The sequence below is a fragment of the Scyliorhinus torazame genome, chromosome 3 (assembly GCF_047496885.1).
Source record: "Scyliorhinus torazame isolate Kashiwa2021f chromosome 3, sScyTor2.1, whole genome shotgun sequence".
NCBI classification, from domain to species: Eukaryota; Metazoa; Chordata; class Chondrichthyes; order Carcharhiniformes; family Scyliorhinidae; genus Scyliorhinus; species Scyliorhinus torazame.
In genome coordinates this window covers 126,273,421-126,300,209 of record NC_092709.1, presented here as the reverse complement: position 1 = coordinate 126,300,209, position 26,789 = coordinate 126,273,421, and the positions used below count along the sequence as shown (strand labels likewise).

The following is a 26,789-nucleotide window of genomic DNA, read 5'->3' as shown; positions in this document are numbered from 1 at the left end:
GAAATTACTTCTCAGCATCGATCCAGTCAAGCCCCTGAAAATTCTTATGTCTCAATAAGGTCACCTTTTATTATTCTAAACTCCAATGAGTACAGGCCCAATTTACTCAACCTCCCCTCATATGAAAATCTGTCTATACTCGGGATCAACCTACTGAACCATCTCTGGACTGCCTCCAATGACATTAAATCTTTCCTTAGATAAGAGACCAAAACTGTTCACAGTATTTGAGGTGAGATCTAACCAGTGCCTTGTATAATTTAGCAAGACTTCCTTATTTTTTTACTCCATTCACTTTGAAATATAATAATAATCTTTATTGTCACAAGTAGGCTTACATTACAATGAAGTTACTGTGAAAAGCCCCTTGTCGCCACATTCAGGCACCTGTTCGGGTACACAGAGGGAGAATTCAGAATGTCCAAATTACCTAACAGCACGTCTTTTGGGACTAGTGGGAGGAAACCGGAGCACCCGGAGGAAACCCTGGCAGACACGGGGAGAACGTGCAGACTCCGCACAGATAATGCCCTAGCGGGAATCAAATCTGGGACCCAGGTGCTGTGAAGCCCCAGTTCTAACCACTATGGTACCGTGCTGCCCTATAAAGGCCAACATTCCATTTGCCTTCCTTATTACTTGCTGAACTCACATGCTATCTTTTCGTGATTTATGCACGAGGACTCCCAAGTCTTTCTGTGCCGCAGCTTTCTGCAGTCTTTCTCCATTTAAATAATATTCAACTGAATTATTCTTCCTTTCCTACGAAAGTGCATAACTTCACATTTCCTACATCAAAAGTGTAATTTGGAATGAATTTTATGGCAGAAGCAGTCATTTCTCATCGGCTGTGCTCCATTGCCATCAGTAACATCATCGGGAATTCTTTTGATCGCTCAGGAATCATCATAGATGTGCAGGTAGATGGATTGGCCATGCTAAATTGCCTCTTAGTGTCCAAAAGATTTGGTGGGATGACTGGGTTACGGGGATAGGGTAGAGGTGTGAGCTTAAGTAGGGTGCTCTTTCCAAGGGCCATGCAGACTCAGTGGGCCGAATGGCCTCCTTCTGCACTGTACGTTCTATGATTCTACGATCAAAGTGCTCAGAAGCAATCAAAAGCTTTGGTAAATTTGTGAAAGTGATCATTACAGTTCAGAAACAATCTTTTGCACTCAAAAGCATTCATAGCCTCACAGCTACTCTTCCCCCTTTGCAACCCTTCCTGCTCAGCCTCGCCAGCATCGTCTCCCTCCCAGCATCACCTTCCTGGGCCTTGTTTCCCCTTGGCCTCTTTTCCCTCTCCCCACCAGCCTCACTTCCCATTCCTGGAGTGGCTTCCCACACATCGCAGCAGCTTCTCTCACTGCCTCTTCTCTAGTCTTCGGGCCACGCACCATGATGCTGCTCTGATCCTCCAGCCTAGTCACTCAGATTCTCAGGCCCCACGCATTACTGCTGCTCTAGTCCGCACCACCGGCACTACCTTTCCAGCTGTTTGCTGCTCCTACAAGTATTGGGTTATTTATCGCTGTGTTTGCTGCTGGTAGTCTCACTAGTACGCCTATCAGCAGTAAGGGAAGGAGAGAAACAGCTTGTGTTTGGAGAAGCAACTTTACAGAACAATTTTGGGAGGCGGAGGGAGGGGCAACTTTTCTCTGATTGGTAACTCCTATGATTGAATTTTCCAGAACTTTTGAGAGATATTTTTCAATGCTGAATCAAACTGCCTCTAATAAAAATGTAAACATGAAAATGTACAACATGTAGTTGTAAATTATCTCCAAGTGCATAAATGGGAGGCAGTGGAGTAGTGGTATTGTCGCTGGACTTGTAATGCAGAGAACCAGGGTAACGTTCTGGGGACTTGCATTTGAATCCCACCATGGCAGATGGTGAAGTTTGAATTCAATAAATGCCTGGAATTAAAAGTCTAATGATGACCATAAAACCATTGTCGATTGTCGTTAAAATCCCATCTGGTTCACTAACGTCCTTTAGGAAAGAAAATCTGTTGTCTTTACCTGGTCTGACCTACATGTGACTCCAGATCCACAGCAATGCCCTCCGGGATGGGCAATAAATGCTGGCCAGCCAGCGATGCCCACATGCCATAAACACATTTTTTTAAAAAAACTATTTTATTTCCTCACATTTTTCTCTGTGTGGGATGGAATGGGGTATTATAAGCCACATATAGATACATGCTCACTCATATACAGAAATTGGTAAAATGACTTTACACCATATACCATTGTTTTACCTCTTAACAGCTGAGGTATTATCCAGCTCAATCTCCACCCCACCATGATAATTTTGGGAAAAAAACAATGTTGAATGTGTGTCCACTCGATACACATTACTTATGCCGAGATAGATTAATGCTTACATGTATGTCAGACTCAATGGAACCAGCATCATTCTGAAAAGTATGGATGCGAAATGGCGTTGCCGGGGTCCAGTGGACTTCTGCCTCAGTGTTGTGATTAGTCAATGCTCCTTTTATAAGACCACAAAGAAATCCACACTCAGTATTTCAAAGAAACTTAGCTCATTTACAGTCACTAATGTACATATGACACGGTAGATTCCAACTGGGTCAGCGTTGCCGGTGTCTAACTGGCCGATTTTATATACCCTACAACTACACGTTGTTTAAAGGTCCCCCCCTCATATTCTGCAAGGTCCACGAGGAAGTTAATTGTTCTCGCCCCGTGGGTACTTGTGGGTTATAACAGCTTCTTAGCAGGTGTGGAGGGTTCTGATTGGCATGGATGAGAGGGGAAAAAACTTTCATCATTGGAAAGCAAAGGAGGTCCATAAAATCATCAGGTGCAGGGGATTAGGGAGATATGTTTGCACTCCCACTAGTGATTTGTGCACTGACACGACGTTAAAAAGTCTACACAATGCATACTTCACACAGTGAATTAGCTGGGAATTAGAACAATCCACGGCACAATGTTGTTGATGTCAACTGATGCCTGAAACTTGGGCTGGGATTTTCTGGCCTTAGATTAATAGAGAACCTGCAGTGCAAAAGGAGGCCTTTGGCCCATCGAGTCTGCACCGACCCTCCAAAAGATCACCCTACCTAGGTCTACACTCGTGTCCTACCCCAATAACCCCACCTAACCTTTTGGACACTAGGGGGCAATTTAGCACGGCCAATTCATCAAACCTGCACATTTTTGGACTGTGGGAGGAAACCGGAGCACCCGGAGGAAACCCATGCAGACATTGGGAGAAAGTGAAAACTCCACACAGTCACCCAAGGCTGTAATTGAACCTGGGTTCCTGGTGCAGTGAGGCAGCAGTGCTAACCACTGTGCCACCCTTGACATAGCTGGTCCCACCAAGCAGATGCAACAGACCAGCCAAATATCCACTGACTTTGGTGGGACTGGAAGATCCTGCCAGTGGACAGGGCCGGAAAACCCCACCCTTAGTCAAGTTTGTCATCATTGCTATAACTTGGAACTTTTCTCACAAACAAACTTTGATCGCTTTTGATGTCAGTTGTATTTTGAAGGCAATTAAAGAATGCTCAATGATATTGGGCTGGATTTTCTGTTTGGGAGACTGTGTGCCCCCGCCGGAGCTGAATCACTTGTGGTTTTCACTGGCACTAGGAACGGTGACCAGAAACGATTCACTCTCCCTTGCCATCCAAATTTATGCATGGCAGAGATTGCAAGGGATTCAGTCGCAAATGCTATCGGGATTTTCTGCATCACTGCACCTCACCCCCACAGTACGAGGGTGATCCGACCCCCCCCAACCAGAGACCACCACCACAGAGACACCCATAAGAGAGAGAGACTCCCACCAGACCATTTAATCTTCAAGGCTTCTGTTCAGTTCCAAAGGGAAAATGCTTTCAGTAGGCTGCAATTGACAGGGTAATAGCTTCGAGGCAGCCAGATGTGTGGATTGTTTATTTCCCTTCACGCTTGAGTGGATCCCAAGTACTCATCTATGTAACTAACCATAACGCTTATAAACATCTAGCCATGGTTGCCAGCTCCTGACCACATCAAAAACAGTTAAAAGCAGAGCTGCGAAAATGAGGAAATGAAAGCACTTAACTCCTAGATGTTTATAAACATTGCAACTATGTTCAAAGCAGGCTAGTTGAGATGCAGTCAAGCATGAGGGGAAACAAAAATAACCAATCCGGACATCTGGCTGTCTTGAACCTGTCAATTAAAGCCTACTAAAAGCTATTTTTCTTTTAAGTGAATAGAAACCTTGCAGATCAAAGTACCTGAGGGGTTTTACAGCCATGTTATGTGGTTTTGCCTTTCTATGAATTAGCATCTGCTTTCTAGACATCTGTCTGAAGCAGCAGGTGTAAAAAGGCATAGGTGAGTGAAAAAGCATTGTGTTTTTCCTCTGTTCTGCCCTTTAGCTTCCAGGCAGGGGTGACTGATGGGGTGGGGTGGGGGCTCTGCCCTATTATGGAGGTTCTCTGATGGGGGGTCTGGTGGGAGTGTCTGGGGGTGGGTAGTATTAACATTGTGGTGGGGAGGGGGCCCACCGATGGACTTTAGGGACATCTGCCTTGGCCCACTGCGAAGTCCATTGTGTCAGGGCAATGCTGGTAAATACTTGCACCAATCCACACCTGCATGAATTCCAGACCAGCGGGTCGGAGCATCATGGTGGCATGGGGAATCCGGTGTCCAGCCAGTTACTCAATGACACCTTTGCATCCTCCCGCCGGCATGGGGAGCGAATCTCAATGCTGTCGCTATCAGCGGGGGACCGGAGCATTCTAAGGGCGAAAGTACCCTTTATTCCCTGATGAAGATTCTCCATCGCATCAGGAACTCTGCTACGAGTGGCGGAGAATCCAGCCCATTGTTTGAGCTTTGTATGATTTCAATAAATGTTGATTGATCAGCAATGATATCCATTCATTGCAATTTGATTCCTTGGGATGCCAAGTGATGACTAAATGGATTCTTTTGAATGTAGATGATCACAAAATGAGCCCAAATGGTACCTGCTGAATACTTCTGAACACAAAATGATGTTGAAACTCTCTAGTAGAGAACGTTGTGTCATTGTGTGGTGGGATGCAGGCTCGCATCAATTATTTACACCATAAAAACACACACTGCATAAAATAAGTTTCAGTGCATCACAGAGGTGGATTGAATATTTTGTTGTATTATTCCAACCATTCTTTTGCCATATGGTAGCAACTACCTAGATTCCCCAACAGATTTCCATCACATGGCATTTAACTACCTCACTTTTCTGAAATTTCTTCCTCATTGCAATTCTCATTGATACCTGCCAACTCGGATTATTTATCTCCCAGCTTCATCTGTCCATATTTCTAATTATGCTACATCTTTGTTCATAGTTCTGCCTGTTTCTGATTCTCATTCGTGTTTTGCAAATTTTTTTGTCATTATTCTTGAATTCTTATATTCTCTTTTACTAGTGCCAAATACCGTAGCTCATTAATGAGACAGTCTACAGACCTGTTCTTTGGGCACTGTTACCAGATGTATGATAATATAACAAGCCTTCCAACTTTTCTTTCCCTTTCCCTACTTGATAACAGAGCTAATATCAGAAACTCACAACTTGGATCGGAATATGTGTTCCATCATTCTGTGCTACATTGTTGTACAATTCTTCTCGTGCTGTGCGTCATCTCACCAAAAATATTGTAGAGACTCTCAACACAGCCTAAAGCCATTCCACCCATTAAATATTTTTTTATTCATTTGCGGAATGTGGGCCTTGCTGGCTAGGCCAATATTGATTGCCCATCCTTAGTTGCCCTTGAGAAGGTGGTGGTGAGCTCCCTGTTTGAACCGCTGCAGTCCCTGAGTTGTAGGTACACCCACAGTGCTGCTAATTAAGGAAGGAATTCCAGGATTTTGACGTTGTGACAGTGAAGAAATGGCCATATATTCATCATGACTCACCTGATGAAGGAGCTACGCTCTGAAAGCTAGTGATTCCAATTAAACCTGTTGGACTTTAACCTCGTGTTTGTTGTAAGACTTCTTACTGTGCCCATTCCAATCCAATGCCAGTATCTCCACATCATGGCTACCATCGTCACCGCAAACTGCCGGCTCAAAGTGGAGAGGATCTCCAAGAAGATCACGCATATAGACACTGACATCACTCACCTGATGAAGGAGCTTTGCTCCGAAAGCCACTGTTTTAAAATAAACCTGTTGGACTTTAACCTGATGTTGCAAGACTTCTTACTGACTTGCCAAGCCAGGATGGTGAGTGACTTGGAAGGGAGCCTCCAGGTGGTAATGTCCCCAGGTATCTGTTGCCCTTGTCCATTTAAATGGTAATGGTTGTGAGTTTGCAAGGTGCTGTCTAAGGAACCTCGGAGAGTTCCTGCAGCGCATATTGTAGGTGGTACACACTGCGGCCACTGTTTGTCGGTGGTGGAGGGATTGAACGTTTGTGGAAGGGTTAGCAATCAAACAGGCTGTTTGAGTGTTGTTGAAGCTTCACTCATTCAGGCAATTGGAGAGTATTCCATCACACTCCTGACTTTTGCCTTGCAGATGGTGGACAAACTTTGTGGGGTTAGGAGATGAATTACTCACTGCAAGATTCCTAACTTTGATCTGCTCTTGTAGCCATAGCATTTATATGGCTAGTCCAGTTCAGTTTCTGGTCAATGGTAACCCCTAGTATCGATAGTTGTGGTGGGGGGGGGGGGGGGGTTGAATTCAGCGATGGTAATGCCATTTAATGTCAAGCGACTGTTTTTTGTTGGAGGAATCCATTGCTAATTCCATTGTCCCGATCTTTCTCTTTGTATCTTATCTTATTCTGATTCAAATGGTCAGCCAATGTTCCATTAAAATCTCTGTGGTTCTGCTCAAATTATTCCTTGCAAAAATCCAGAAATATACTGGAAATGAAACTTCTCCAAAAACCTCTCCTCGTTTACGCTGTAACATCCTTCGGTTGATTATTATCTCAACGAGAGGAAATAATCATTAACAATTTCCTCTAACTAAACTATCAGTTATTTTGTAAACTTATTTTAAATCTCCCTTTAACTTTCTGCACTCCAACTTATTGTGTGAAAAAGTAACAGCGGAATAATAGAGTACTATGATGTTTTAGCTTAAAGCCCCAGAGGATATTGTTACACCCATGTGACCAATTCAATAACATTTGTGAACTGCAAGATTTGCCAGTCCATCAGTGTCTATCGTGACCATCACAACCAAAAAGAGAACAAACAGGAAATCACATAACAAATAAATAACCAACACTCCACACCCCACCTTCTCTGCCATTACCCTCCAAGCACTCTGCCTCCTTTTCTTTTCACCCCAGAGTCTACCCCACCCCCTCTGCTAACTTCTTAACTATCCTTGAAGATGTCAATAAATGGTTTCCATCTCTGGACCAACCTCTCCACAGTCCCTCTCAAGGCGGACTTGGATTTTTCCAACCTGAGGAATTCCTCAAGGTCGATCACTCGGCGGCCCCGAGTCGATCTGTCTTGGTTTCAACAAATCACGAATAAGTCTTCAGAATCTTCTGTCGAGTGAAGCCTCCTTAAGCAGAAGCAGCCGATTGTCTAAGCTGCTCAAAAGCGGTGACAAATTAAACAAAGCTTATGAGTTGGTTGGGGGAGGCGAGGGATTGGGAGGTCTTCAGAATTTGTGAAAAGAATTGCTGTGAGGATGAGCTGGAGTTCACAGCCAAAATCAAAATTGTTGCCACTGGCAATCATTTTGGGGAGAACTGTGATGACGATGGATGGTCAAGACAACCCACGTATAATAAAGGACACCGCAATTGCCCAGAGAGAGAAATGACTGACACCACAAAAGGCAGTAAATTCAACATGCAACAACAAGAAGATGTTGGTTGCTACCCAGCCCTCTCACTCTCAGCCATGTTGGCTGGCCTCTGGCTCTGGTCAAGTCGCCTCACCCCCATTGGCCACTGCTTCCTGATTTCCCAAGATATGCCTGGCCTTCTTCACACCTCCTGACTGCTGCTCTGCTCACCTTTCGCCTCTCAGTCGGGTGGCTGGGCCTCAAGCCTTGCCCCTCAAGGTCTGCATTTGCTGCTGGCTGCCTGCTGCTGCTGGCTATCTGGCCTGGTGGAATATGTTATTTTTGTTTGGTTGCCCACCTGCGCTCCTCATCCCTGGAGCTCAACAGTCGGCCTGCTGCTCCCCTCGATGAACGGCCAGCACCTCCTCCTCACCTCACTTAAGGTTTCACAGGCTTGCACCCCAATGTTAGGTTGATGACCCCACTTTTGCCTCAGGCTACCTGCCAGACTGAATGTTAGAAACCTGTCTGCTGCTTTGCATCTTTACTCAATGAAAGTTCAGAAACCACACCAATTCTGGAAATTCCTATTTCGAACTGCTCTAAGTCTCCATCACCTCGCAATGTCTGGCCGACAGTTTTCCCGCTCCAAAAGAGTCTACCAATCAGAGCCCGGTGTTGTTCTGCACTGCATTAAATTTAGAGCGGCCGAGGCTCCGATTGGTGTTTCCACCAGCAGTCACCTCTCCGTATGCTCCCCCCACCCTCACCTCTCCGTATGCCACCAGTCCCCTCCCCCCCCCCCCTTCCCAGCACACATTGACTGGGCCCCTGCGCTGCAGAACTGTGTGTTACGTTGAAAGTCCGCCTCTGAGCCCAAGGATATATTACAACTGCCTCTCTTCCATGGCATCCAACGAATGGCCAAGGGCCCCTCCATAAATCTAGGAGCTGGTTGCCTAGCTTCCACCCTCCTGTCTTGAATGGGAGCAAGTGCTGTGGTGACGTTTAAATGCAGCGCCCCTTCAATGAAATGCTCAGATGAGCCCCAGGATGGGCAAGGCAGGTGATTCGCACCTCAGCTGCGGTATTTTTCATGTGGGGGGGAGGGGGGGGCGGGGGGGGGGGGGGAATGTTTTTTCGAAGTGCCTGAAAATTGCGGTCTGGATCCGACCGGTGGGAATCGCACCAACTTTCTCGCCGAAAATTACAGTCATTTTCTTGGAAACTTCCACCCAATATTTAATAAAGTCATCTATAGGCCACAGTGGGTTGACATTGCAATAAAATCAGCTCATTGGAGTCATATATTAACCAACAAAATTGTAATAAGATACTTGCTATTTACCCGTGTGTCCATGTTCATTGTCCATGTTGTTTAAATTCACAGAAAAATAATTTTGCAGATGCATGAAAAGCATGTGCCATCTGAAATTTAAGTGTTAATTTCATAGAATTTACAGTGTAGAGAAGGAGGCCATTCGGCCCATCGAGTCTGCACCGGCTCTTGGAAAAAGCACCCTACCCAAGGTCAACACCTCCATCCTATCCCCATAACCCAGTAACCCCACCCAACACTAAGGACAATTTTGGACACTAAGGGCAATTTATTATGGCCAATCCACCTAACCTGCATATCTCTGGACTGTGGGAGGAAACCGGAGCACCCGGAGGAAACCCACGCACACACTGGGAGGATGTGCAGACTCCACACAGACAGTGACCCAAGCCGGAATCGAACCTGGGACCCTGGAGCTGTGAAGCAATTGTGCTATCCACATGCTACCGTGCTGCCCCTTACATAATTTCTTGCTCTTTATGTTTTTTTAAAGATATTTTTAATACTGTTATGGATATTTTTTCTCTCTTCAGTCCCTCCGTTCTACTTTCAACATCTGGACCACATGGGTAGAAGGTTGGATCACTATGACAAGCCAGAGTTGTCCCTTGGGTCCTATGAATTTATGGCTACTTTAGATTACTGCAAGGTAAGTATTTCTGGTATGTGAGCCATCCTACATTGATATACCATCTGCAGCATGACACCACTGTCAGCCAATATGTTCAAATTGTATTTTTTTTTTCTAAGTAACTAATCAGAGCTTATTCGGGGGGTTTTCCAGACTTAAAGGCATTGCTTTCTGCAATTGACATGAATAAGTTCAGATCAAGCATGACTTAACTGAATATGCGGCAAGCCGAAGGGTTGAATATCCTACTGCTTTTCTGAATATACCTGTATATTTCTATTCCAATTAGTATAGATGTTTCTTGGTATGGTGGATGAATATGGAAAAAACTAAAGGTATTTTTTGAGCACGGATTAAAAAGTTCCTAGTTGTCAACTATTCAATATCCACCCTGACAATCTCGGCTCCATCCAAACCCCTTGCTGGCCAGGTCCTGGCATGACTTACAACAATTACTTTACTTGAAGGCCCAGTTTCAGGGGCGAAATTCTCCCCCAACGGCGGGATGTCCGCCGACTGGCGCCAAAGCCGGCGCCAATCAGACGGGCATCGCGCCGGCCCAAAGGTGCGGAAGGCTCCGCATCTTTGGCGGCCTAGCCCCAACATTGAGGGGCTAGGCCGACGCCGGAGGGATTTCCGCCCCGCCAGCTGGCGGAAATGGCATTTGTTTCCCCGCCAGCTGGCGCGGAAATGCGGCGCATGCGCGGGAGCGTCAGCGGCCGCTGTCAGTTTCCCGCACATGCGCAGTGTGGAGAGTCTCTTCCGCCTCCGCCATGGTGGAGGCCGTAGCAGAGGTGGAAGGGAAAGAGTGCCCCCACGGCACAAGCCCGCCCGCGGATCAGTGGGCCCCGATCGCGGGCCAGGCCACCGTGGGGGCACCCCCCCGGGGTCAGATCGCCCCGCGCCCCCCCCAGGACCCCGGAGCCCGCCCACGCCACCTAGTCCCGCCGGTAAATACCAGGTTTGATTTACGTCGGTGGGACAGGCAATTCCTGGGCGGGACTTCGGCCCATCCGGGCCGGAGAATCCAGCGGGGGGTCCCGCCAACCGGCGCGGCCGGATTCCCGCCCCCACCCAATCTCCGGGAGCGGAGACTTCGGCGGGGGCGGGATTCACGGCGGCCAACGGCCATTCTCCAACCCGGCGGGGGGTCGGAGAATGACGCCCCAGACTGCTGCAAGCTTTGCTATCTCGGCATGGGCATCAGCAGTCTCAGTTGGTGGGCTAACAGGCAACAGCAAGGGAATGGCTAGGATGGAGGTGGGAAGATGAATGTGTTCAACCTGACAGACCATAGCGGACTTTTGTTCCATGGAACCACTGCCACTCTCCCAGGGTAGTGCCTCACCAATCCTATTGATCTGTTTGAGGATAGACTGCATGATATCCTCGAAGTCCGTTTGAGCACTAGAATTTGCAGCCATGCTGCATCTGTCTGAAATTGCATGAGAACAGTCTGAGCTTGCATAGCAGCTAGTTAACTATTCATAACTTCAGTCTGTAGTCCATTAAAGCAATCAAACCTTTAAGAAAACTACTTAGGCTGCAATGATTTCGAACACTTATATAAAATCTCCTCTCAATCTTCTGTAAGGAAAACGGTCCGAGCTTCTCCAATCTATTCTCATAACTGAAGTTCCTTATCCCTGGAAGAATCCTTGTAAAACTATTCCCCATGCTCTCTAAAGTCTTCACATTTTTCCCAAGTTACAAAACTCAGAATTGAACATAATACTCCAGTTGCGGCTGAACCAGTGTTTTATGAAGGTTTGCCATAATTCCCTTATTTTTGTACTTATGCATTAATTTATAAAACTCAGGATTCTAGCCGCCTTTTTGACCACTTTCTCAATCTGCCCTGCCACCTTCAATGATTTGTTCACACATACCCCTCGGTCTTTCCATTCTGACATCCCCTTTAGAATTGTACACTTTAGTTTGTATTACCTTTCCTCATTCTTCTTACCAAAATGTATCACTTCACATTTCTCTGCATTAAATGTTATCTGCCACCTACCCGCCCATTCCACCAGCCTATCCATGTCCTCTTCACTGTCTTCCTCACAATTCAGAATTACAGTTCACAATACTTTAAGTTCCGAAGTCACCTTCAAATGTTTAAATTGTGCCCTGTAGATCCAATCTATGTCATTAAAATAGATCAAGATAAACAACCCCAGCACCTGGGGAACACAATTGAACACGTTCTCCCAGTCCAAATAAACTGTTTACTACTATTCTTTGTTTCCTGTACCTCAGTCAATATTATATCCATATTACTATTGTCTAACTTTGCTGGTAAGCCTAACATGTAGCACTTTATTAAATGTATTTTTGAAGTCAAATGCACTGCATCAAATGCATTACCTGATCAAAAAACTCAAGTCAGGTTAGTTAAACATGATTTTTATTGAACAAATCCTGGCTTTCCTTATGCTGGCTTTCCTTCATTCATCCATCCTTGTGCAAGTGAATGTTAATTTTGCCCTGGATTATTGTTTATAAAGGCTTGCTGCCACCTAGGTTAAAGTGATTTGCCATATTCTCCTTGCACCTATTTTTGAGCAAGGGCGTGACATTTACAGTTCTCCAGTCCTCTGCCACAACTCCTGTATTTAAGAAGGATTGGAAAGTTATCGCTAGTGCTGTTGCAATTTCCACTCTTCTTTCATCAGAGCATCCTCAGATGCTAAACCAATATTTAAAAAGAAAATCAGCAGTTCTGATCCAGATGGTGTATTGTGTCCAATTCTGAGCACCACACTTAGAAAAGGCTTGAAAGCTTTGGAGATGGCATATGTGAGATTTACGAGGGCAGTTCCAGGGATCAGGAATTGCAGATGCATAGATTGACAGGAGAAGCTGTAGTTGTTCTCTTTTGAGCAGAAAAGACTATGAGGAGATTCTACAGAGCAGTTCAAAATCCTGAAAAATTCAAAAAGAGTGAGTAAAGAAAAATGGTTGGTGTCAATAGTGAAAGTACACAAATTTAAGGTGATTGCGAAATGTACCAGAAACCACATGAAGGATATTTTTAACATAATGAATGGTTAGGATTTAGAATGCACTGCCTGATATGGTGGTGGGAACCGATTTTATAATAACTTTCAAAAGGGAATTGGATAAATATTTGAGTACAAAGAAAATGCAGGTTTGTGGAGAAAAAGAAAGGGAATAGAACTAACTGACTTTCTCCTTGAAAGCACCAGTGCAGATGGTCCGATGGCCTTTTTCTGTGCTGTACTATTTTATGAGTCTATTCACTGGATCACCAAAGTCAGGGTGTTCTATTGTGTGGTGTGCCAGGAGTGTCCATAGTCACCACAGTGGATTTTGTTTCATGTTGAGTACATTTTACATGTTCTGCCATTGGAAGGATCATTCAACTTCATGCTGTTTGTGTTGCTTTACGAAATAGAACATTCAGTTGTCTGTGTCTTTATCTCTTTGTTTTTGGGTGCATAATTTATTGAAGCTAAATGTTAAATGAAGTTGGAAACCATTTCCAAAATTACATCTGAAGTAAATGAAAACATGCTAACTAAAGTGTATGGCACTTATTTACAGCAATTAACAGCCGACCCATTGAAAGATCCAATTCAGGTGGAACTGGTATGAAAGACCCAGACATGTCAATAATAGATTGCAACATGAGATTTATTGCTGCAGAGATTTTCATTTGTAGGTCATAAGCTGGTAACTAACACAAGGCCACAAGACCTCTTTAAAGAAAGGAAGCTGTTGCATAAATAAGGTGGTTTATCACATACTTTGGATGCGCCAAACTGTTTCAGAAGAAATTTGAACCTAAATCACTGTTGCCATGTAGGCAAGCACAACAGTCAATTTTCACCCAGCAAGGCTGCATGAAAGATACAAGTGAGACAAATGACCAGTTAAACTGTGTTTTATCAAAGAGAAGCAGTTTTCCTTAATTAACATTAATGGTAGACTAATTCAACATCCTTCCTCCATTGACGTCAGCAGAGATCTGGAAAGCTCCCCCCCCCCCTCCCCCCACCCCTGTCGCCAGGGAGCCCACCTTGTTCACAAATTATTTTCCTTTACAGAACAGCAAGCCTCCTAATCCACCAGCTTTCATCTTCATGATTGATGTGTCATATAGCAATATCAAAATTGGATGTGTCAAACTAATATGTGAGGAGCTTAAGACCCTGCTCGATAAATTACCAAGGTAAGAATGTTGAACATACTGGAAAATCATGATGCACTCAAAGGCACCATATGTTTATCAATTATTATAGTTAACTATGCCAGCCAGCTATCACTTTCAGTAGCATTTTTATGACCTGCTTTCAATGACTACTATTGTTTCAGTGAAAGTTTTCCAGCTCATATTAGGTAAAAGATTAATCGAGAAATTTAGCCAAAGCTCAGATGACAATTGCTATAGTGGTATACTCAATTGGCTATGCATTGTTATTGCATAGATTACAAAGTAATTATAGCACAGAAACACACCTTTCAACCCAGTTAATCTCTGCTGGTGTTTATGCTCCTTTTACTCTACTTCACCTAACCCTGTCAGCATAATCTTCTGTTGCTTTCTTCCTCACTTAGCTTCCCCTTAAATTCACACATGTTATTTGTTACTTCAGGTTAAGGCAAGTTCTGCATTTTCACTCATCACTATCTAAAATAAATGTCCTGAATTCCTTATTTTAGATTTTAGTGACTGTCTTCCATTTATGACTTTTAGTTTTGAACACTCCCACAAGTGGAAACATTTCTATGTTTATCCTATCAAACCCCTTCACAATTTTGAATATGGCATCTCAACCTTATTGAGAAGCCCAGACTGTTCACTCTTTTCTGATAGTTATCACCTCTCAGTTCTGCTATCATCCGTATAATTAATTTTTGCACCTTCTCCATTGCTTCTTTTAAAGACCTCCTCGCACTTTACCAAACCTCTGACTTTTGTGTTGTCAGAAACTATCACTATCACAGATCAAGTCCCATTTATCCTAACTCTCTTCTATTTCAGGCAACTTACAATCCATGCTGCTACCTTTCTCCTTACACTATATAACTGAGATTTTCTAACAAGCCTCTTGCAAGACATCCATAGAATTCTTACAGTGCAGAAGGAGGCCATTCAACTCCTAAAGTTTGCACCGACCCTCCAAAAGAGCACATTACCTAGGCCCACGCCCCCACCCTAACCCTATAACCTCTTAAGCTCACCTAACCTGTAAATCTTTGGACACTGAGGGGCAATCTACCCAACCTGCACATCCTATCAAAAGCCTTCTGAGAATCCATAAACACAGCATCTAATGCAATCAATCTCTGATGATATGGCCCACGCCTTGCCTGTCTATGATGGAATATTTGTTGTGGTGCCAGTACTCTTATTACAGCTTGCCTTTAACAAATTCTATTGGCTATCCTTCATTAACCCGTGTCTTTCTAAATGCTCAGTAATTTTACCTTGAATTATGAACACTTCGAGTTATCTTGCAACTGATATTAAAATAACTGGTCCATAGTTAAAAATATTGTCCACCTGTTCGGGCTAGACAACTGGTTTGTGATGCAGAACAAGGCCAGCAGCACAGGTTCAATTCCCGTACCGGCTTAGCCGAACAGGCGGCGGAATGTGGTGACTAGGGGTTTTCACAGTAACTTCATACTTGTGACAATAAAAGATTATTATTATTCCTTCTTGAATGAAGGTGATACATTTGGCAGAATTTAATGGAAAAAGGTACAAGTTCATTTGTGGCAGGTTTGAGTTACCCACCACTATTAAATGACACTTAAGTCACTTTTTTGGACCCTGGGGAGTTTCTCATTGGTTTCGCCCACACTTAGAGGGCGCGATTTAATGGTTGCATTGTGCTTAAGTGAGAGCGGGTGAGGCCATTAAATAGTGGGAGAGGCCAAAAGCGAGACCCGCACTGGGCGCTGATCTGGTCACGATCTAATCGGCCCGCTCCCCTTAGGCATGCCACGTAACATATGGGGGTTATTGTGTAGCATCCCAATCAGACCATGATGGTTGAACACTGTGCCTGAACACTGCAGGAAGCAACACCATGGATGCAGCAGCCAACATCCGAACATTCAGGGGCTGGGCCCCTGCACTGGGGATATTACCGCGGCCGGGATGTGGGTGAGTGCACCAGGGAAGGGACCCATCTCCGGTCCAAGTAACGTTACGTGCGGGTGTCTAGGGTGCAGGGTTGCGGTCCGTTGAGCAGGCTGTGGCCGGGGGTGTGTTGTCAGGGTGTGCCGGGGTGGCGGGGATTGGCAATGGGGGGGACTGGAGGGTCCCGGGGTGGAACACGTTGCTAGTCTCACACCCTCTCCCAATTCCTTACAGATGTTATGGAGGATATTTTGGACCCCGGGGAACTTGCCCTAGTGGCGCTGCTGGCAGGCCAGACACTGGAAAAGGCAGCGGCAGCAGCGTTGAAAGAGACTCAAGGCAGGAGCCCATGTTTTGGGCCCTGTCCCGCACCCTGAGGACTAGGCCGACCATCAGGCCAGGGAGGGACCCAGAGGGAGAGGCCGGCGACTGCCCAAGGTGTACTGGTGACACTGGTCTTCGAACAGATAATGGACAGCGCGTGCCACAGAAAGCTCCGCCTTAACAAGAGGACGGTGCGGCACCTGTGCCATGTCCTTGCGGACTTGCCACCACATGGAGGAGGAGGATACCCACTCCCAGTGGCTGTCAAGGTCACTGCTGCTCTGAATGTTTACACCACAGGATTATTCCTGGGCTTGACCGGGGACCTGTGTGGCATCTCACAAGCTACAGCCCACAAGTGTATCTGCAAAGTTATGGATGTACTGTTTTCCTGGGCAGCAAACTATATAAACTTTGACATGGACCAAGCCCAACAAGATTCCCAGGCAGCAGGATTCTCTGCCATCACTAGGATGCCCCAGAGGACCTGCACAACATCACTCCAGGGTGATGGGACTGTGTCCGGTCACTGTCGAGGGAAGGGGTGTGATGATAACCTGCAGAGAGCTGAGCATTGGTGCTCCTCAATCTATGCCATAATCTGAGCCCTGCCTCTCTGCTGAGTGTTCACTCACACCCATCACCTGCACATGGTGGGGGGTGGGGGGGAGGAACGGCAGGAGTCCAGGACCCCCATGTCCAGGGAGATAAGGCATGGGATTGGGGCTCGGCCCGCATAACCAAAGAAAGAAGAAAGTGCCAGAGGCATCATACTGGTCAAGGTTGCAGATATTTTAATGGGTTCCACCGAGTGTCCACCACTGCCCCACTCCAAATGGTGCCACTCCCTTTCCCAACCCTCCCACAGTCTCCTCCAACCTCTTTCCCCCCCCAATGCAGACTCCCCCCCCCCCCCCCACCCCCCCCCTTACCCTATACCTACCCTCTTTTCCCCTCCCAGTTCTCTCGCAGTGATCCTCAAGATGCTTAGCCTTCCTAGCTCTACCGCTGCGTCTAGGTGTATCCCCAGGATGCACATCAGAGGTGGAGGCAGCCAGCTGCTTACCACATCCAATGGCCGAAGATGTCCCTGGCGGGTGTCCTGTGGCATGTGCCCCGGCGCACTTGTTGGCGGCACGTGCCCTGCTGTACCGCACTGAACTGGGTGCTGCCTGCAAGAAGCCCCGTTGTTAGAGGGGTGGAACTCTGAGGAGCTGGTGACCGCCATCGTTGGGTCTGGGGTGGCATACAGCGCCCCTTCGCGGTCAGTGCCCATAGGGCTCTGGGGTTCACGTCGGGACAAGCACAACACTGCCGGTAGATCCCGCCTACTGTCTGCTTATGGGGCAGTATGGTAGCACAGTGGTTAGCACAGTTGCTTCACAGTGCCAGGGTCCTAGGTTCGATTCCCGGCTTGAGTCACTGTCCGTGTGGAATGTGCACATTCTCCCAGTATCTGCATGGGTTTCCTCCGGGTGCTCCGGTTTCTTCCCACAAGTCCTGAAAGACTGTTGGGTAATTTGGATATTCTGAATTCTCGCTCTGTGTTCCCGACCAGGCGCCGGAATTTGACAACTAGGGGCTTTTCACAGTAATTGCATGCCAACTTGAGACAATAATGATTATAATTATTTTATTATTATTATAACTTCCAGTCCAATTGTCCAATGTGTATTTATGAGGATTATAAATTATAGGTGAGCTTCTTGTTTTTACTTCCTTCAATAACCATAGTGTGCATGCTAATAGGTTCCAAGTATTTATTTACCTTGAGGTCTGCTATTTTTCGAAACAGTTCCTCTTTCTAATATTTTAAATAATTTAGTGTTCGTATTAAAGGTCTTAGTATTTACTTTTTCTATTATCTGCTCAACTTTTTTATATTCTCTTTACGCCTTTTTAATCTTCCATTTTACTGAAAATGCTATTTTCCTTGTGATTTGCTTTAGTATTGTGCTAGGAGCTTGAGCTCAACAGAATGCACCAGCTTATGGTACCATAGAAAGCAATATGAAAACATGAAAGTAGAAAACTGCATAAAGATCAATAAACATATTGCCCTACATTCAATGAAGCAACACATAGAGTCAAATGTGCAGTTTAGTGAAAAGAACGTACACCCCCCATTGTCTAGCCACAAGTCTATCAGGTTTCACCTGGCTGCACAATTCTCCCCCAAGTTCTTCATTACTCTGACTCTATTGTTTGGAAATATCTCTTTCCCCCTCACCCCATAATTGGTGATTGGCGGAGTTATTGATACTGCTGAGGATTGTCAGAGGATACAACAGGATATAGATAGATTGGAGACTTGGGCACAGAAATGGCAGATGGAGTTTAATCCAGACAAATGCGAGGTGATGCATTTTGGAGGAACAAATCGAGGTCAAAGAACAAAGAAATGTACAGCACATGAACAGGCCCTTCGGCCCTCCAAGCCAGTGCCGACCATGCTGCCCGTCTAAACTAAAATCTTCTACATTTCCTGGGTCCGTATCCCTCTATTCCAATCCTATTCATGTATTTGTAAAGATGCCCCTTAAATGTCACTATCGTCCCTGCTTCCACCACCTCCTCCGGCAGCGAGTTCCAGGCACCCACTACCCTCTTGTGTAAAAAACTTACCTCGTACATCTCCTCTAAACCTTGCCCCTTACACCTTAAACCTATGCCCACTAGTAATTGACCCTCTACCCTGGGAAAAAGCTTCTGACTATCCACTCTGTCTATGTCCTTCATAATTTTGTAGACCTCTATCAGGTCACCCCTCAATCTCCCTCGTTCCAGTCTGAATTATACTGTAAATGGCAGAACCCTTGGGAACATTACCATGCTGAGGGACCTGGGGGTGGAAACTGGAGCACCCGGAGGAAATCCATGCAGACACGGAGAACGTGCAGACTCCGCACAGACAGTGACCCATGCCTGGAATTGAACCTGGGACCCTGGCGCTGTGAAGCAACAGTGCTAACCACTGTGCTACCGTGCCATAAGGGAGATGTGTGTGGCAATTTTTTTATGTAGAGAATGGTGGGTGCCTGGAATGCGCTGCCAGAGGATGTGGTGGAAGCAGGCACATTAGCAATATTTAAGAGGCATCTGGATGGGTACATGAATAGGGAGGAAATAGAGGGACATGGATTGAATAAGGGGAGAAGATTTTCTTTTAGGTGGGACATCATGATCGCACAGGCTTGGAGGGCCGAAGGGCCTGTTCCTCTGCGGTACTTTTCTTTGTTCTTTGTTCTTCAATTACCTAGGCCCTAAAATCTGGAATACCTTTGTTTAATCTCTCCATGTTCTTGACTTTCTTAAGATCCTGCTTAAACTGGGCTCAGATTTTCATGGAATTGGGCCGAGTCAGGAGACCTATCAAATGGTGATGGGGCTTGATTCCAAGATTTGCACCCCCATTCTCATTTCCATCAGTTTTTACTATTTCAGGATAAGGGTGCAGGTAGCTAGCCTGCACCCAGCATTGCCAGCCCCATTGGGGGGTGGACATTTCAAATGCCCCTCCCTGGAATTTTAATGGAAGCGTTCTCATTTTATTTGTTGAGAGGAATCACCTCCGAGGAATCATGAACCACTACAGAACCCTAGTCGCAAATTGGGAACTAACAGACCAGTCATTCAACATTTCCTTGACATGCATTACCCCTCTTACCCATCTCAGCCATTCAAAAACTCAGGCTATTACATGATAATAAAGATGTCAATAACACAAAAACTATCATACCCCTGCAAGCTGCATTAATGTTGCCTGCTGAACTAAGTGAAATAGCCATTCTTGGAGCTCAGCCATTTGGTGAGGCGTACTGACAGCCGTATCCACAGAAGCAGTAAGAATAGTTTACCAGACATCTGTTTTTCCAGATGGCCTCATAGTGAATCCTTGGTCTGTTTGCTGGGATATTGGCATTGGCGATGTGAGGATTCATGGGTGGATGTTTTTTTTAAATTTTCGAGTACCCGATTCATTTTTTCCAATTAATGGGCAATTTACCGTGGCCAATCTACCTACCCTTGAATATCTTTTGAGTTGTGGGGGCGAAACTCACGCAAATACGGGGAGGATGTGCAAACTTCGCACAGTCAGTATCCCAGGGCTGGGATCAAACCTGGGACCTCAGTGCTAACCACTTGCCACCGTGCTGCCCCATGGATGGATGGCTAAAGGCGGGCGGGTGGGGTAGTGTTGGGAGGGTTAGGGCTTGAGGGCCTGTTATTCATGATTACAACTGCGTCGATATCCCAGCAAACAGATAGGCCATCCACCTGCCTCCGTTGCCTGACTCCGGAACTGGTAGACCCCTTGAATGAAAAATGGCAAATGCGGGGCTTTTGACCGAGGATATTTGGCAGAATTGGGAACTATCTAACTCTCATTACTCATTTCCTTGACAAAAATCTGTCCCTGGTGTTTTGTGACCCAACTATTGGTTATCCTTCTTAATATTTCCTCCTATGGGTTGGCATCCATTTAATTTGCTGTGATTCTGCGAAGCAAATTTGGACATTTTTCTTTATTGAAGATGATACATAGAACATAGAACATAGAAAATACAGCACAGAACAGGCCCTTCGACCCACGATGTTGTGCCGCACCTTTGTCCTAGATTAATCATAGATTATCATTGAATTTACAGTGCAGAAGGAGGCCATTCGGCCCCTTGAGTCTGCACCGGCTCTTGGAAAGAGCACCCTACCCAAACTCAACACCTCCACCCAACAATTTGGACATTAAGGGCAATTTATCATTGGCCAATTCACCTAACCCGCACATCTTTGGACTGTGGGAGGAAACCGGAGCACCCGGAGGAAACCCACGCAGACACGGGGAGGACGTGCAGACTCCGCACAGACAATGACCCAAGCCGGAATCGAACCTGGGACCATGGAGCTGTGAAGCAATTGTGCTATCCACAATGCTACCGTGCTGCCCTTAAGAACAAATAAATCTACACTATATCATTTTACCGTAATCCATGTACTTATCCAATAGCTGCTTGAAGGTCCCTAATGTTTCCGACTCAACTACTTCCACAGGCAGTGCATTCCATGCCCCCACTACTCTCTGGGTAAAGAACCTACCTCTGATATCCCTCCTATATCTTCCACCTTTCACCTTAAATTTATGTCCCCTTGTAATGGTTTCTTCCACCCGGGGAAAAAGTCTCTGACTGTCTACTCTATCTATTCCCCTGATCATCTTATAAACCTCTACCAAGTCGCCCCTCATCCTTCTCCGCTCTAATGAGAAAAGGCCTAGCACCCTCAACCTTTCCTTGTAAGACCTACTCTCCATTCCAGGCAACATCCTGGTAAATCTTCTTTGCACCTTTTCCAGAGCTTCCACATCCTTCCTAAAATGAGGCGACCAGAACTGTACACAGTACTCCAAATGTGGCCTTACCAAAGTTTTGTACAACTGCATCATCACCTCACGGCTCTTAAATTCAATCCCTCTGTTAATGAACGCAAGCACGCCATAGGCCTTCTTCACAGCTCTATCCACTTGAGTGGCAACTTTCAAAGATGTATGAACATAGACCCCAAGATCTCTCTGCTCCTCCACATTGCCAAGAACTCTACCATTAACCCTGTATTCCGCATTCATATTTGTCCTTCCAAAATGGACAACCTCACACTTTTCAGGGTTAAACTCCATCTGCCACTTCTCAGCCCAGCTCTGCATCCTATCTATGTCTCTTTGCAGCCGACAACAGCCCTCCTTACTATCCACAACTCCACCAATCTTCGTATCGTCTGCAAATTTACTGACCCACCCTTCAACTCCCTCATCCAAGTCATTAATGAAAATCACAAACAGCAGAGGACCCAGAACTGATCCCTGCGGTACGCCACTGGTAACTGGGATCCAGGCTGAATATTTTCCATCCACCACCACTCTCTGACTTCTATCGGTTCGCCAGTTCGTTATCCAACTGATACATAATTGAAGTTCCTGCTGCTGTTATTGCTGCTAGTATTTCTGTGACTATTTGCAGAATTGACAAACGGTCATATCACGACAGGCTCTGCAATTATTCGGTTTCATATTTGAATGTATATTTCAGGTCAAATTACCATTAATTCTAGTTCTCAATAGAAGCTAAGAAATCTGCCAGGACTACTCTATGTTGCATTATTAGCGGTTAAGTACATTGAGACATCTTATTGTAATAAAGGCGTTACATAAATTCAATTTATTATTGTAGAAATTGCTTTTCCTATATTCTAGTCTGCCAATATTATGGCAGCACCAATGTAACTTTAATCTGCAGCTTTGCTTCACAGAGCAGAAGTGTGAGGCTTATGTGATTCAACCTAGAATTCATCATGTTGTTAGCTGGCTTTTTAATTTGGTAAGTATTATCAATCTCCCCTTTCTTTTCCAAACCATTTTACAGGGAAGATCAAGCAGAGAGCTCTGCCATTAGAGTTGGTTTTGTCACTTACAACAAGGTTCTTCATTTCTACAATCTGAAGAGCAGCCTTGCACAGCCACAGATGTTGGTGGTGTCAGATGTTGGAGAGATGTTTGTTCCTCTTCTGGATGGCTTCCTTGTCGATGTCCAAGATTCCCGACCCGTTATTAACAAGTAAGAAAAAACTGTAACAATCATTAGTACTTGTTGCATTTGTCATTATTTCATTTTTTCAAATTTACCAGTGTGTTATTTGTAGAAAATGAATGCTGATAGAAAGTGCCATAAAAATCATGTTCTGCTTTGGATATTGTTTCAAACTGTTTGCAATTTGTAAAACTGTGAGGAAATGTTACAGCACCACAGGAGTCATAACATTGACCCAAATGCATCATTAGTGTTAAAGCAAACTTTAATTTAAACACCAAATTTGTGTGGAGCTTCTTGAGTGTTCTTGGAGCTGCTCATCCGGGCAAGTGGAGCATTACCTATCACACTCCTGACTTTTGCTTTGTGATGGGTTTGGGGAGTTAATATGTGAGTTACCTGCTGCAGGAATCCTTCTTGGCCTGAGCATCCCGGACGAGCCCTTTGATGAGATTTTCTGGGCAACACGGTAGCATTGTGGATAGCACAATTGCTTCACAGCTCCAGGGTCCCAGGTTCGATTCCGGCTTGGGTCACTCTCTGTGCGAAGTCTGCACATCCTCCCCGTGTGTGCGTGGGTTTCCTCCGGGTGCTCCCGTTTCCTCCCACAGTCCAAAGATGTGCAGGTTAGGTGGATTGATAAATTGCCCTTCGTGTCCAAAATTGCCATTAGTGTTGGGTGGGGTTACTGGGTTATGGGGATAGGGTGGAGGTGTTGACCTTGGGTAGGGTGCTCTTTCCAAGAGCCGGTGCAGACTCGATGGGCCGAATGGCCTCCTTCTGCACTAAATTCTATGATAATCTATGATCTATGAATTAACCATATCAGCAACAAAGAAACAGCTTTTCAGATAACAGTTACAGCAGTTCTTAAGTAAAAGAGAAAACCTTAACATTTTTCCTAAACCTGCCACTATATCCCAATTAAGCAAGCGAATATATTTCAAATACAACTCCTGAATAAAGTTAATCACCAGGTTTCTACTTGCTTCTGTGCAGATTTTTAGAGCGAGAATCTTTCAGGACCAAACTGAAACACCACTTTTCAGATGAGAGTTCTAGGACCAATTAACCTTTCAGACTGATCTGGCTTCTCCCATTAACTACATCATCTGTACGCAAAGCTTATGCATTCTTTTGTTTCTTCAATTAGCTAGCTATCTGTAAACAAGTAAATGGTTCTCAAGATATATTAGCAGAACACTTCACCTGCAAATCAATGATTATCTCACTTTTACGATACTTTAATCATAGTTCTAGCAGTCATGTTGTCTGTATGCATCTTAACCTAGATTTTAGAAATATTACTGAAAAAAATATAAAATATGACAATTTCATGCATTCAGCACAACAGGAAATCAGGCCAAGTCATATTGACAAAATCAAGAATAATAGACTGATGATCTGTAATTTTGTTTTTGTTTTGACTCTGCTGTTTAATTACAAACATTGTCTGTACTACTGTTTTATCAATACTTTGAAATGACACAATTTGAACCCTTTAACAATCCAAACAAATAGATAAACTTGATCAGAGAAAGACAAACTGGCAAATATCTCCATTATCTGAAAATGAATATATGTAAAATGCGTACAATATGCTGGTTATTTTTCAATATTTATTGGATGTTGCACACATTTTATCCTCTGCTACCCATATTCTCAAATTACACGTGTGAATGGTTCTGCTGGGTTCCTGCCAGACTTACAGTCGAGTTCAGTGGAACTGTCAACCCCATAATTTCTAGTCGTGCTATAGTCTATGATTTTGAGAGATGAAGGGCCTAGGTTAAAAATCCAGTAGGCTGTCCAAAGGATTTAGCTTGTAAACCTTTTCTTCAAATTAGATAATTATTGTCCATTCCGAAGGCAACAAAATAGTTATGCCCCTAATGATATTATAGGGCTGATCCAATGCTTCCAAGGGGCACTGACTCACAGGGAGAATATTGCAGAAAATTGCAGAGAAACAGCCTGTGACTTATCGCCCTTTAAAAATGACAAAAACACTGCTTTAGCACCTACAACCTCCTCCTGTTTGCACAAAATTGGCCCTTTTGTTCTAGCTACTGTACTTCAGTCCCATGTAAACTGCTTCCCAGGTATACTGCAGAAAGCATTTTAAATTGGGCAGAGGTGTGTTACATTCGAAGTACCAGCTTGGCTCTGTTGGTGTTGAACCTACTTCAAATTTAGAACATTATGGGTTCAAATCTGACACCAGGGCTTGTAGATGTAGGTCTCGCCATCCCACGCACCACCCCACTCCGCCCCCAACCTGGTAGTAAAGTCTGTTTTGAGCCCACCCAATTTAAAAAAGGACTGCCCTGCATAAACTGATGCTGGAGGCAGACTTAACAAGGCTTGAGTGGGACTTCAACCCCATGAGAGCTGCTGGCCAATCTGAATGGTCTGCAGCTGAGTCGCCTCAGCAGTACCAAAACTCTGTAGTGGCCACTGCTGGAACTACAATGGAGGCCCAGGAAGTAGATTGATGGTTGTAGACTTACAGTTAGTCCAGGGTTTTTGGTCGGGGCCCACAATGAGGGATGGAGAGAGGTGGGGGATCTTGTTCAAGAGAATGGAGAGAAGCAAAAGTTCGGGGTACCGTCTTGAGGGAGATGCCCTCGAAGAGCAGAGGAAACTCCACTCCCCTCACCATCCTCAACCATTTCCTGCCTTTTACACCAAGTAGGGAAAGTAACAAACAAAGAACAAAGAAATGTACAGCACAGGAACAGGCCCTTCGGCCCTCCAAGCCCGTGCCGACCATACTGCCCGACTAAACTACAATCTTCTACACTTCCTGGGTCCGTATCCTTCTATTCCCATCCTATTCATATATTTGTCAAGATGCCCCTTAAATGTCCCTATCGTCCCTGCTTCCACTACCTCCTCCGGTAGCGAGTTCTAGGCACCCACTACCCTCTGCGTAAAAAACTTGCCTCGTACATCTACTCTAAACCTTGCCCCTCTCACCTTAAACCTATGCCCCCTAGTAATTGACCCCTCTACCCTGGGGAAAAGCCTCTGACTATCCACTCTGTCTATGCCCCTCATAATTTTGTATACCTCTATCAGGTCGCCCCTCAACCTCCTGCGTTCCAGTGAGAACAAACCGAGTTGGCCAACAAAACAGGTTGGCTATTTTCCTTCTGCTTTCCCCTCCCACCCGTAATATGGTGGTGGAGATGGAAACAGACCTTTAAGTGGCAATTTAAGAGCTTCAATAGGCCTTGGGTCACCCGGGCTGGCTGACACCTTACCCCACCCCCTGCCCCCCACCATAATATGAGGGTTGGTATCCAGCTTAGGGCTGAGCTATCCAACCATTTTCTTTTACTTGCCCCCGTCTTTGAATATGCCAGAGGGGCTGTAAAATCCCACCCGCCACACCTTGAGGTCTTAGCCATTTTTGTTGAGTTCAGGAGAAACATAGAACCAATGGCAAGGTTTCCCTACACTTGGAATTTTTTGATTGGGATCTAGTATGTTATTGGAGGCCAGAACATTGCGTAAGGAGATATATTCTGATCTGCACAAAAGTGAATCTGGGTCTCAATAGGTCAGGAAAAGAAGTTATGGCAGAACTGTGCCAGAATAACCAAGGTATATTACACAACTGCTCCTGCTAAGGCAACATTGCACTAAGACGACTGAATTTTCCGAACAAGGTGTACCGAATTCTTCCTGCAACTGAGACTGTCTGTAAGTTCCCCAGTGAGATCATATCCATGTCATCGAGCTGTGGTGGAGTGGGAATATAGAGTAAAGGGTTAACATCAGGAGCACCTGATACTGATGTAATTCCGATATAATGTCACACAACTAAGTAACTGAGATCTGGTGGGAAGCAGAAGAAACCCTTGTGTAGAGGACTGAGATAACTAGTGATCTCTAAATAAACAAGAATGATTTTTACAAATAACAGTCTCTGGTAGCATTCTTCGAGTAACAAGTAAACCTTAACAAAAGCCCAACGAAGACCCAAATCCAAAACGAAACAGTG

At 45.1% G+C, this 26,789-nt stretch overlaps 1 protein-coding gene across 1 annotated transcript in view; it reads left to right on the top strand.

Annotated features, from left to right (window-relative positions):
- Positions 1 to 26,789, top strand: part of LOC140408667 (protein transport protein Sec24D-like) — a 278,487-nt gene that overhangs the window by 173,532 nt on the left and 78,166 nt on the right. The window contains exons 10-12 of the mRNA XM_072496182.1: positions 9,666 to 9,781; positions 13,834 to 13,958; positions 22,616 to 22,807. Coding sequence (XP_072352283.1) covers positions 9,666 to 9,781; positions 13,834 to 13,958; positions 22,616 to 22,807 — 433 coding nt within the window. The remainder of the gene's footprint in view (positions 1 to 9,665; positions 9,782 to 13,833; positions 13,959 to 22,615; positions 22,808 to 26,789) is intronic.